Source organism: Parasteatoda tepidariorum, chromosome 3 (assembly GCF_043381705.1).
Source record: "Parasteatoda tepidariorum isolate YZ-2023 chromosome 3, CAS_Ptep_4.0, whole genome shotgun sequence".
NCBI lineage: Eukaryota > Metazoa > Arthropoda > Arachnida > Araneae > Theridiidae > Parasteatoda > Parasteatoda tepidariorum.
The window spans coordinates 36,036,713-36,049,341 of record NC_092206.1 but is presented as its reverse complement, the minus strand read 5'-3'; the positions used below and the strand labels follow the sequence as shown (position 1 = coordinate 36,049,341).

The window sequence follows — 12,629 nt, the reverse complement described above, 5'->3', positions numbered from 1 at the left end:
TCATTCATTGCAGAGACCGGGTACTCTTCCCTCCATCATGTGCAAAGATGGATACGGAATTTGATTTGTTAATTAAAATCGCGTTCTTTAAAATACCTATTTAACCCCCCAATTTTCTGCGTCTATGGTACATCTTTTTTTGCACCAACATCTTTAGGTTTTACCCATTTGTATGGATTAGGCTTTTGCTTTTCTAATTTCTCGAGCAGCAATCGGAAACTGTTGGGTTGCTCGTTCTCCTTGTTCTCGAAGAGCTCTATTTTTCTGGGACCAATGTGTCGGTAAATGCACTTCAGATTTCTGCATGCGGCATTATACTTGCAGGTTGGATGCTGGAAGTGACACTTTTGACCCATGCGGCACTTCGGAAAAAATCGGCACCTGGGAGTTTGCTGAAGTTTCTGTGTTTCAGGATCTCTTTTCATACTCTTGGTGTTTTTAGTAGCAAAATCTTCAACTGCTTTTCTCTTTGTCTGTTGCACGGGCCTAACAGGTGCTGAGATTCTGAAAAAAAATTACATAAACAATTAAATCATAACACTTCATGAAAAAGTAATGTATCAACAATGGTATTATTATATTACGCTGTAAAAAATTCCGAAATTATTTACGGTGAAAAATACTGACACTCAGGGTGCCAGTACGTTTAAAGGCAAAAAAAATTCCGACAAAAGTTATATACTGCAAACTTTGCAATAATATTTACTGTAAAATCCCTAAATCACCATAATTAAATAAATGACTCCGTAGAATTAATGTGATTCTATAAACTAATGTATAAAATTTCTTTAGGGCTGGAATAGCCTGCTGGTTTGGTTGGGTGTTGGAACCATGTCCAAGAAGACGTGAGCTCCATCCCAGCCGAGCGAAGACTCCCCTTGTATAGTAAATGGCGACGGGTGCACTGTCAGGTCACTATGTCCTCCAAGTTCCCATAACAAATCAACAACTCTGGACTTTAACAAATCGTTTTCTGGTTTAGGTCAAAATTACGATCTGTGGATGTAGTATTAGGTTCGTCCTTTAATACGGGCTGAGACGAGAGTGTGTGGCTGAAGTCGTATTCTTTGAAATAATTGGAGTCACTGAAAACAAGAAAACGCACCATATGCCCTAAATTCGGTAAAAATGGATTTAATGCCTTAATGGATTTCATGCCTTAAATTTACAGTAAAAATGGATTTTGAAGATGATACACTAAGTATACCAGTAATTTTTATCGTAATTCATTTCTGAATTTTTTACAATGTACACTGCATTCCTAGTCTCCGCTTAGTTAATTCTACATGACATTTTTCTTGCACTCATTAGAGAAAAAATCACACACTCAAAACACCAAACACTCAAAAACCGCATGACTCGAAAAAATTAACTACATAAATTAATTTTAAGCATCCTTTACTTAAAAATTTTACTTAAATAATAATAAGAATATTAAAGTAAGACTTTTAGATCATAAAACTTAATCTTAAACAGCTTAAATAATATCTTGTTTCGCTTATAACCTGATATAACTCGACATTTGATGTCACCAAAAATTATTAGCCCATTGCAAGTCCATTGCCATAATATGTACAGAAATAAAGAAGCGCACGACAGTTCATTGAAATAAAACACACAATGGTTGTTACACTGCAGGAAATTCTCAATTAAATTACGATATAAAGTACATCGTCTATATTACTCATCCGTAAAATAATATACTTTAAATCTTACAGTAGTTTTTATTCAATTAATGTGATTCAATGATTTCACGGTAATTATTCCTGTAAAAATTACAATATATAGAATTTCTTGTTCCGTAACATGCTCCAGTAAGAGTGGATTTTATGGTAAAAAGTATCGGCAACATGAGTGGCGGTACTTTATATCGTAATTTGTTCCGAAATCTCTTACAGTGTACAGATTAAGAAGTATTTGCTGTTTATAAGCATAGTTAAATGGACATAAATCTTTTAAACTCATTAGTAAAAAATTTCGGATTTTTAAAAACAATTTTAAAAATTCAACTATGAGTCATAAATATTTTTCCAACATAAACTAAATTGAGATATTATCTTCTAGGTATCATTATTCACAGCGTTAAATTACAGTTCAGGAAAAAAATTTGCATCCACTAATTCATTTACTAATTATTTTGTATGAAGCAAATTTAATAAATTCATCTGCAATATTACAGGTAGTAGACAAAATAATGGGATTACTTTTATACTACTACATTTACTCAAATTTCTTCGAAAATAGATAACGAACTATTTTATAACTTTAGAAGTGTGTAGATCATGCGATTTCTCACACATATCAATAAATTTTAAAGCTTTTTTAAGGTTTGAGGGACAGACAATGAATTGCAAACGAAAAAAACAACGCTTTTGAACACCCTATACCAAAAAATTTAACAATAAATTTGCATTTTTTGAATTATCTTAGTTCTTACATACAATAGTTGCCCAAATTTTAGTATGCATATCTTAAATATTCATGGAGATATAGGGATCTTTATAAAAATTTAAAAAAAAAACTTCTTTTTTTTGTCTTGCGTTGTTTTGCTATAACTTCAATAATAAAATTCAATGAAATTAATCAAAAGTTTTACAGAAATTCAAAATGAATCACAAAATGTTTGCTTTAAAAATTGAGAAAAACATTTACATTCTTTTTTCATAATTTTGTAGTGAATCATATTTGGAAACTAATCAAAAGTCCCACTTGAATATCTAAAATAATTAAAAAGCTCCGAGCAGTTTTTTATGTAGCTTTCGTTTAATAAAGCCCAAAATAATCAGGAGTCTTCCACAATTTTACTTTATATCTTTAAAGTTATAGAGCAAAAAAACCTTAAACAAAAAAAAATAAACTCTATATAAAAATGACCATATCTCCATAAATATTTAAGTCAGGCTTACAAAATTTTGGATAATTATAGTAAACCAAAATAACTTCACAAATTACAAATCTATCGCTATATTTTTTGGCATAGACAGATTAAAAACATTATTTTCGGTTTATAATATATTGTCTGTCCTTCAATCCTTTGAATTTCATTTATATGTAGGAGAAATTATAGAAGCTATACACTTCTAAAGTAATAAGATTATGCGTTAAGATTTTTTGAGAAACTTGAAAAAAAAATTTCTCAGTGTAAAAGTGTTTCTATTATTTTGTTCAGCCCCTGTAGCTTCTTAAGATCATATCTTGCATAATTTTAAGTTTTGGTAGTTTAAAAACACCTTGCATTCCAAAATCTAACGATTTTTTTCAAAGGAAGGAAAACGGTTCTTTCGAACTTTTTATTTTAGTATTAGAACTGTAATTTCAGTCTACTTTTTTGTGTGATACACTAAATATTATTAAAGAATGGTGGCTATTAATGCCCAAAATAGAAAAAAAACATGAAAGTGGTAAAATGATGAAAGGCAATTAGTCGCCGCACATAAAAATAAAATTACAGAAAAAGAACTAAAAATACACGCAAAATACCAAGGCAATATTACCAATATTTAATAAAAATAAAACCAACATTTTAGCTAAGAGGGATGGTTAGTACTAAACTTATCTATTATGGAAGGACACAATCTTGTAAAAAAGATTTCAATTGCACTTTCTATTGTCATTTTCTAAAATGCTTTATCTGGAACCGTTTTAAGAGTTTTAGCTTTCACACATTAAAACTTTAAAAAAAATGTGTTAAATTTACGGAAAAAACAGTGAGCTCAAGTATCAGCATAAAACTGTTTATTTCACAGAAAAATACTGCTTTTCTATCCTTTTTTTTTTCAAAAAAACAGGCGCTTGTCTTTTCACCAGATAAGTACTATTATTCTGAAAATTCTGTTATTTCAATAAAAACTTCTACAAAAAATGTATGCCTGCATTGTGGTCAGTGCATACCGAAAGCAGCATTCGTACGACCAGTCTACGCGACGCTGAGATTCGAGCCTGGGTCATCTCAAATGGTTCTCTATGCTAACACTTTTATTTATAAGCAGTTGCGTTAAAGTTTAATGGGATTAAATCCCTTTCTATATTTTAATGTCTCTGTTAAAAATTACCATATTTTTTTCAAAAAAAGACTTATTTGTAAGAAAAAAAAAATTCTATAAGCATTGACTCAATTTTTCGAAGTTAAAAGTGCGTAACGTAATCACTTTTTTTCTATCCATTTTCGCAAGTAAAATAAAGAACGTTTATTCACAAAAAAAATATTTGACAAAATATTAACATTAACAGTATTAAAATAACATTACCAGTAACATATTAAAATAACAAAACTAATTCAGAATTTATTAATTTAAAGATTTCAAAATAGTAAATTTGAACGAATAAACACTAAACCAAATAAAAAGTAATAGCCAATGCGCGCATTGCAGCAACAACAGGAGTGTCTACTATTGACTATGACAAAAATTTAATAACAATACTTTGATTATGACAATATTTTAAATAACGAAATCCATATAATTAATTAATTTAATTAAATTTAACTAAAATCCAGTTTCAGGAGAACAAAAACAAATAATTTAATACAATCTACTACATTTATTTTGGTAAAAAAAGTATTACAAAAGAGAGAAGAAATGAGATATAATTTCAGATGTTTTAATGAAAAATCAACTAATTCCTCATACCACAAAATAAATATTTAACAACATGAATTTTAATTAGCATTAATTAATAAAATACATTTAAGGAAATTAGGTTAATTTAATTTAAATAAAAAAAACTATTCGTGGAGTTAGGCACTTCAAGACAGAGCTAACGGAGAACTAACGGATTCTTGATACCACGGAACAGAATATATTACAAAATAAATTAATAAATACTTTAAATAGCAAAATTCATTTCAGCAATAAACTTAATCAAATTTTAAAAAAAGCTCTTTGCTTCAAAACAAATTATTTAATCAATTAAATCCTACATTAAATTGAAATTACACAATGCATCATTTACTTTCTTTAAAAAGTATTAATAGGAAGAGTGGGAGACATGAGATATTTAAAGTAATTTCTGACGTTTTACTGCTGAGTCAATTGATTCCTGATACCACAAATTAAAATAATTTATAAGACAAATAAATAAATACTTTAAATACCAAAAACCATTTCAGCAATAAACTGAATTAAACTTAAAAAATCTGTTCGAGGAGTTCAAAAACAAAAATTTTTTAATCAAATAAATCTCACATTAAATTAAAATTACATTAATTCATATTTACTTTCCTAGTTTATTTTCAAATATATTCCACAGTTTCAAATACTAATTACAAAAACTAAAAAATTTTAAATGCTAAAATTTGTTCAGACTCAGATGAACCATAACCGTAAGCCGCATTTTTTTTCTAATTAGAGCGTATTAAATAAAATGAGGATAGAAGAATGAAAAGCCTTAATTAATCAATAAATAAAGCAATAAAAAATAAGGTAAACTTACTTAATATCCTTGATCAGAGACATCGTTAAGGATCTTAAGAGCTTTCCGAAATATCTTGATGGAAAATTCACTACACCAAGCTTCAACACTATAATCAAGTAACTACACTTTTCTACTAATATAACTTTTCTACTAATATAACTATTAAGGAACTAAGTCACGAACTCACCGTACAACACCGAAATGAATACTACAATTTTAAAGTTGCAGTTATGTAGTTTTGCTGCAACAATAGATAGATACCTCCCATTGGTCAAACCTGGACAGTGAATCATAACTGATTGTCACCCATGTCAAGTCGTAACCCCCCCCCCACACACACACAATTCTTTTCATGCAACATACAAACTATACGAAATCATTCGGGGTATTATATGCTTTGAAGCTCTTATCAATGACAATTACTCTTTGCAAGAATGACATGTCTTTGGGGCTAATTATGCCAAAAGAAAAGTACAAAAGAGCTCAAAAAACATTACAGAATTTCGTCACAATCCTTTAAAATTTCAATATTTGGTTCAAATATTTNAATATTTAAAAAAAAAACGTTATTATTAGAATTCAATTAAGTAACATTGAATATTTGTGCAAAAATAAAATTTAATTACGGATTATTTCATTGAAGCAATTTATAAATGATATAAACCTTCAAAAAAAGTCTTCAAATGTACTATCTAAAAGTTCATCTCCAACATTAATATTTGTGTTTAAGAGAAATAATTTTTACAAATAAAATCTTAAAACACTTTTGATTTGATATTATTCTCCATCTTATTGAGAATGATCTTTTTTGTTTAATGTAATTCGAAATGTCATTTGTAATTTTCAAAGATAGCTTATATGGATAGGGGCACTGTCAGTTTGGTTTTTCCACTGACAACAGAAAGGCTCATGAGTGTTTGTTGACAGTGTGTCCCCTGAAGAAGTGCTGTCTTCCAGGCACAAATATATTCTTTCTTTTTTTTTTTTACTTTTTCCTGCTTTAAAATTTGTTTCAATATCTAAACTTATATAGATAATATCAGATACTAAGGAGACTAACAATTTTTAGTAATATCTTTAAAGTAATTTAAATGCATTTTCAATTATTTCTAATTTCGAAGTTTATTTTAGTTTTTTACATATTTTTTCTTTGCACTAAAAACGAGAATTTTATGGAAAAATAATGTGAAATTTTGTAAGTGCTTACGGCAAAGTCAAATTTTTCATTTATTTTTTTTTATTCTCTTCCAATTTTCTTCTTTTATTGGCGCATTCCATTTTCGCCTCGAAAATAACTTTGTGGATAATACTATAGGCTACAAATGATTCAAAAAAATTTACAATTCCGATAGTTTACCCTAGCAACTATATCATTGAAACCATTTCGCTTAATTTTGCAATATTTGACGAAACATGCATAATAAAAGCGAAACGTAATTAAAAATGTACCAGGTTTCACGCAGTGAACATGAAAAAAAAGCATTCTAAATATTTTTTATGCAATTGTCAGATTTTTACGCATTATAACTTAAAGGTTTTGCACTCTGACTTTGACTAAGTTGATTAATTAGCGCAAAAAAATTTGTTAAGTTGTGAAATCAAGCACAAAGTTAACTTTCTTTAAATAACCTCACGTTTTTTAAATTCCATTTAGATTTTTGACCATGAAAATATGGGCTGCTTATAACGTTTAAAATATGTTTTTAGAAGTTTCGGTAGGAGTGCGGTCAAAAGTTGAGATAAGCTATAGAAAGTGTTAAATGAGGTCCAGTAGTAAATTGAAGAAATTATAAAAACTCTTATAAAAGAGAAGACTTTCTTTTTCAAAAATCTTTGAGTTTTACAACACATTTAAGAAGTTCCACTCAAAAAAAAGCGATTGTCTCGTTCTTAAAATTGCTCATCTGATAAAGGAATTCAAAGTTAGGAGGGAAATTCAATCACTCCTGCTTCAGTCTCCTAAAGGATATCTTTTATTTTCTCAGAAATGAGTTAATTTAAATAAAAATTTCTCAGAACAACACCTGCGAATTGACGACCACCCCCATAAGGTAGAGGATTGTTTGATGACGGGTACGGTTCGTCACAAACTTATTCCTCCCAAAATGAACAAAAGGCATTGTAAGGACTGCTACAAAGGACTAATGATGGCTACTAAATGATGGTCAAGATGACCCACCTAACACGCTCAAAATGTTTCCCCCACAGAGTTACAGAGGCTATAGGGTTATCCTATAGGGTATGTTCTGAATGCAAAGTCATAAACTTCGTCCGATCTAATATTTTAAAATTAGCTGCATTATTTATATTGTAATTAACTAATTGTAATTATTTAAATTATTTACTTTGTTTATGACTATGATTTAACTATAACATTCACAGCAACAAATTAGTTAACAAAAAATGATTTATCAATCGAAAACAAATTAAAAAGAAAAAAGTGCATTAACATTTAATTAATTTTGTAATTTTACTCCTTTAAATTTGTTAATGTTGAGCAAGACATTTTGTAGATGCATTCTAATCATAATGACATGAAATGGTTTTTCGCTCCGCAAAAACATATTGAATCAGGAATAATTTGTGATTTACATATTGATTCTGACATAGATTTGAATTTAATCATGAATATAAATTTTCAGTATACAAAAAATTAAAATTAACTTTATGATATTAATTTAATTTTAATGATAAAGCACAAGGTATAAAAAAAATAAAACAAAGGAAGGACGTAAAAGAGATTGATTTCTCAAACTGAATTTTATTTTAAAATGACTTTGAATTTTAACAAGTCTTCAGATTTTTCTGCTTTATTCCAAGGAGAAAAATTAATTCAATTTTCATGATAAAGGACAAGGGATGAAAAAAATTAAAACAAATGAAGGAATTAATTTTCATTTTAAAATGACTTTTAATTTTAACAAGTCATCTGATTTCTCTGATTTAGTCTAAGATAAAAATTAAGTTTACATAAAAGGAAATATATATATATTTACACAAATTAAAATATATGTATATATATCTTCCAGCGTGCCATATTTAAATATGTTTCTTATTTAACGAAGTATAATCTAAACACATTGTTAATTCTAAAATTATAACCTAACATTTATTGTATATTAGAGTGTATTGTATATTAGAGTATATTGTATGTTATACATGGTTATTATAATTTTTTTTAAACTTAACAATGTAATATTATTTTTCGAATTATAGCTATTCGAAACAAAATTGGATAGCTAGATAGCGAAAAAGACTAATGAAAATTTTAAAAAATTTTTTGAAAACCTAATGATATTGGGAAATTATGTTATATACTTTTAAAATATTTAAAAAATTTCAAGTATAAATTGAATGAAATATATTTAATGACTTTAAATTATTCTAAAAAAATATAGAGAAAACAATTTACAAAAATATCATTAACATAAACAATGTAAAAGTTAAAATCCTATGAAAATGAAGTTTTAAAAAAATATTTACAATTAAACAAGAAATAAATCTGAAAAATTTGTTGTACTCCTTAAAACTATTACAGAGTTTTCACGAAGACTTATTTTATTAATAAGAATTAAGAATTACGGGTTACAAAATTAATCCCAAAAATGAGCAAAAAGTACCATTTAGTTTAAAAATGTTTGAAAAATAACAAAGACCGAGGAATAAAAATTATTATAGAGAAATTTTCAAAAAATATCATTTTCTTCGGATTTTCATTAACTAACAAAAAATCAAAGTAAACTACGAAGTTTGAAAATTAAAATGTGAGGAAAATGCATTTCAAATTTACATGACTAAATGTAGAAAGTAATAAAGTCAGACAAAAACAATTACTACACCAGGTATACTGACAAAAAATGCATTAAACTATGTCTGACGCACAAGGAAAGGAATAAATTAAGAGATTACTGAGCAACCTTAGAATCGTCAGCCCTGTGTATAGCTAAAAATTGCAATGCTAGTAGTATGCCAGTGAAAATTGAGGTACGACTTTACTATCAATAATGGCAATCAAAAAAATCGAAATAAAATATCTGAAGCCTTTTTAACGGAAATTAGAAATATCTATAATCAAAATTTCTTTATATATTTTTTTCTTCCTTTATTTTGATAATATATATTATATATATATTCGCACGTGTTCATCTCACCCTATTGATAAATCTATTATGTAAAAAATTTAAATTTTCAAAATTATAATTAACTTTAGTATGTAAAACCAGAAATATATGCAAACTAAGAATAAAGAAATTTAATTTTAAGCAATATTCTATTTTGTATATTTTATTAACATAAAGTTTTGTTGACGAAATTATTCTGTCGACATCGGCGATTGTATACACCTTGGCTATTGCATTGGCACTTACTGGACAAAAGCAGTGATGGTTTTTTTTAGAAAATAATAAAGATTTATTTTTCAGTTTTAAATTATAACATTAAAATATTATTTTAAATTATAACATTAATATATATTTATTAATATATAATTATAGCATTTATAGCAATAGGAAAGAAAATTTAATTAATACAAAAAGTAGGTTTTTGTTAGTAAAAGATTATATTATACCCTAATGGCGACGAAAAAAATTAATAATAATAAAGAAGCAAGGTTCTATTAGTTTTTATAATACATTAATTATTATCTTTAAGATTTGAAATGAAAAGTCATTTTTAAAGATTGAGAGTTCGTTAAAATATGCCTTATATTGTAATAATACTGACTGTACTTACTTGTAATACTTACTGACACAATTATTTATTGAATAAATTTTTTCAAAGGTAAGGTATGTATGTATGTATGTAGCATAATAAACAAATACAATAACAGCAAATACAAAATTTTCTGCTTTTCAGCAAGAAAAATTTGCAATGAATAAAATCTTTCGCAGGGCATGACATATACTGTGATGTATATATTGTGCAACTATTGAAAGCCCGAGCATAATTTTTCATTTTATAAACCCTTCCTGTAAAGAGATAAGACTTTCGATTTAAATAAATGAATATATAACTTTTTTTCTCGATTTCCATGTGTATTTCTTATATGTATTTCTTATAATTATTAATACATTTTGTTAACCGTTAAAAACAGATTTCCCTAACATTTACTTCTTTAAGAAGAGATTACGAAATTATTCGTATAAGAGTTATGCTACAGTTAAATTTCCACGCATAGCCATGATTGAAAAATAATAAAAAATCAAATATAATCCAAATATTCACAAAATATATTTTTAATAAAACAGTAGTATAATTGTAAATTAGCGAATAAATAAATATAGATGATAGAGATAAAAAATAAGTTTAAATGACATGACATCAAAAAAAGGAAAACTTTGGACATTTAAAATATGGAAAATTTTCCTAAAATTTTTTTACAAAATTTTGATAAATAATCACTATAATTAATAAAAATTTGCATTGTACGTAAATTAAACTAAATAACTACAATTAGGAGAACTTAACATTAACATCATTAAGTTACAATCGAAATAATAAAAAAACTGGTATAAGTTGAGTATCATAACTAAGAAAAATTAAAATGCGCATAAATGTAAACCAAAGAAAAATTGAAACCAACATTAAAACCTTTGAGAACTTATATTTAAGAATCCTTACGCAATGTTTTTAATAAATTAATAATAATTTATAACTGAACATTAATAACATAACATAAATTTAATTAAATAACTGCAAACTAAAATGATTAACTAACAGTAAGTTATAATTCATGGAAATGTATGATTTTTAAAACACCATTTATATTATAAATATAGAATTATTTTATTTCATTTTTTAAAATTGTCTGAAATTAAATAATTTATACTTAAATCAAGAATAAATTTTTGAAATTTTAAGATTATAACTTTCAAAAAACCACGTGCTTTCCTCTCCTTTTCCTCTACAAAAGGCTGTTTCCTTCTTCATAAATGAGAAAAATGTATTTAGTAATAACCCCCCTGACTGACTCAAATCATCTTTTTCAGTCAAAAGTTGTAAAGTTGGGTTCATGGACAAAGGATTGTAAAATACATACCTTTCTCAATCTCGAATTGTGAATCATCAATTTCCTTACCTATCAAAGTAAAGAAAAATGTCCTGTCCATTTTTAAAGTTAATTTTTTCTTCCGAATATGAAATTTGAGTTCAACTTATTTTATGCCCATTTTATTATACCTAAAAGCAATATATATTTAAACCATTAGCGGGATTTTGAAAATTAGCTCACTATTGAATTAGCTAGAAAGTGAATGAAAAGAGTACAGTGAAAGCTCAATATATAACGATTACGGCATTTTTTTTTAAAACGCTGTTTTTTATATGTTGTATTGTATAAAAAAAGGGCAAAATGGAAGATATTTTTATTTATTTCTAGTATCGATAAAGAAAATTCAAATACAAATTTTGTTCAACCTTAAATTCAATTTCCTTAAATTCATTTATTCTTAAAAGTTAGTCCTTTATTTTTGTATAACATACATGCGGGAATAAAATTGATCACTACTACCTTCCAAAAAGTACTCTTCCTACTTACAAGAAAAAAATTCAGTTTATTGCTATTTTCAATGCTGTTTATTTTTAAAAAAATTGCTATTTTAGCAACTAATTTAAGTATTCGCTTACTACATCAATTTCGCTAAAATGGAAGTTCCATCAGTTATAGTGAAATTTTACAAATAGAAATTTAAACTATATAGGATTTAAACTATATGACTAAAAAATAGTGCAAAGTAATTGAATTAACAAATCTTTGAATTTGCAAATTTTAAAAATGTGGTCAAAAACTTATTGATGCGCTAAAAACTTTCCCCTGGTATAACGAAATATGCAAAAACTAAAATTAATATTAAAGGGTCAACGCATGCGACTAAATTTTTCAAATTAATGACCGAAAATCTAAATCCATCGAAAAAAGTTACGTTTATTGAGAAATTTTACGTTTACTATGTTTATTTGCTGATTAGAAAATAATAAATTCATAACCAAAAATTTCGTCTTAATCTTAGAAACCTTACGTTACTATTGGTACTCAATACTTGAAAATTCAATAATTAAAACCAGTTATTTAGGGTAATATACATTTTCGCTTACTCATTGTATCACTACACATTCCTTGATTGAAATAATAGCGATCATGTTGAAATAACAGTTGTAATGTGCTGTATTTTCAATGAATATGTTTTATACAAAGCAACTCCACTATAATGAACCTGTAA

The 12,629-nt window shown here is 26.7% G+C and overlaps 1 protein-coding gene across 1 annotated transcript; it reads right to left on the bottom strand.

The window, feature by feature from the left end:
• Nucleotides 1–6: 6 nt before the first annotated feature.
• Nucleotides 7–5,684, bottom strand: LOC122272509 (zinc finger CCCH domain-containing protein 14-like). Its single transcript, XM_043056294.2, has 2 exons — nucleotides 5,431–5,684; nucleotides 7–504 (listed from the first exon to the last, which is right to left on the bottom strand). Exons 1-2 carry the CDS (start codon nucleotides 5,451–5,453, stop codon nucleotides 123–125), a joined length of 405 nt encoding a protein of 134 aa, XP_042912228.1. The 5' UTR covers nucleotides 5,454–5,684; the 3' UTR covers nucleotides 7–122.
• Nucleotides 5,685–12,629: the final 6,945 nt, after the last annotated feature.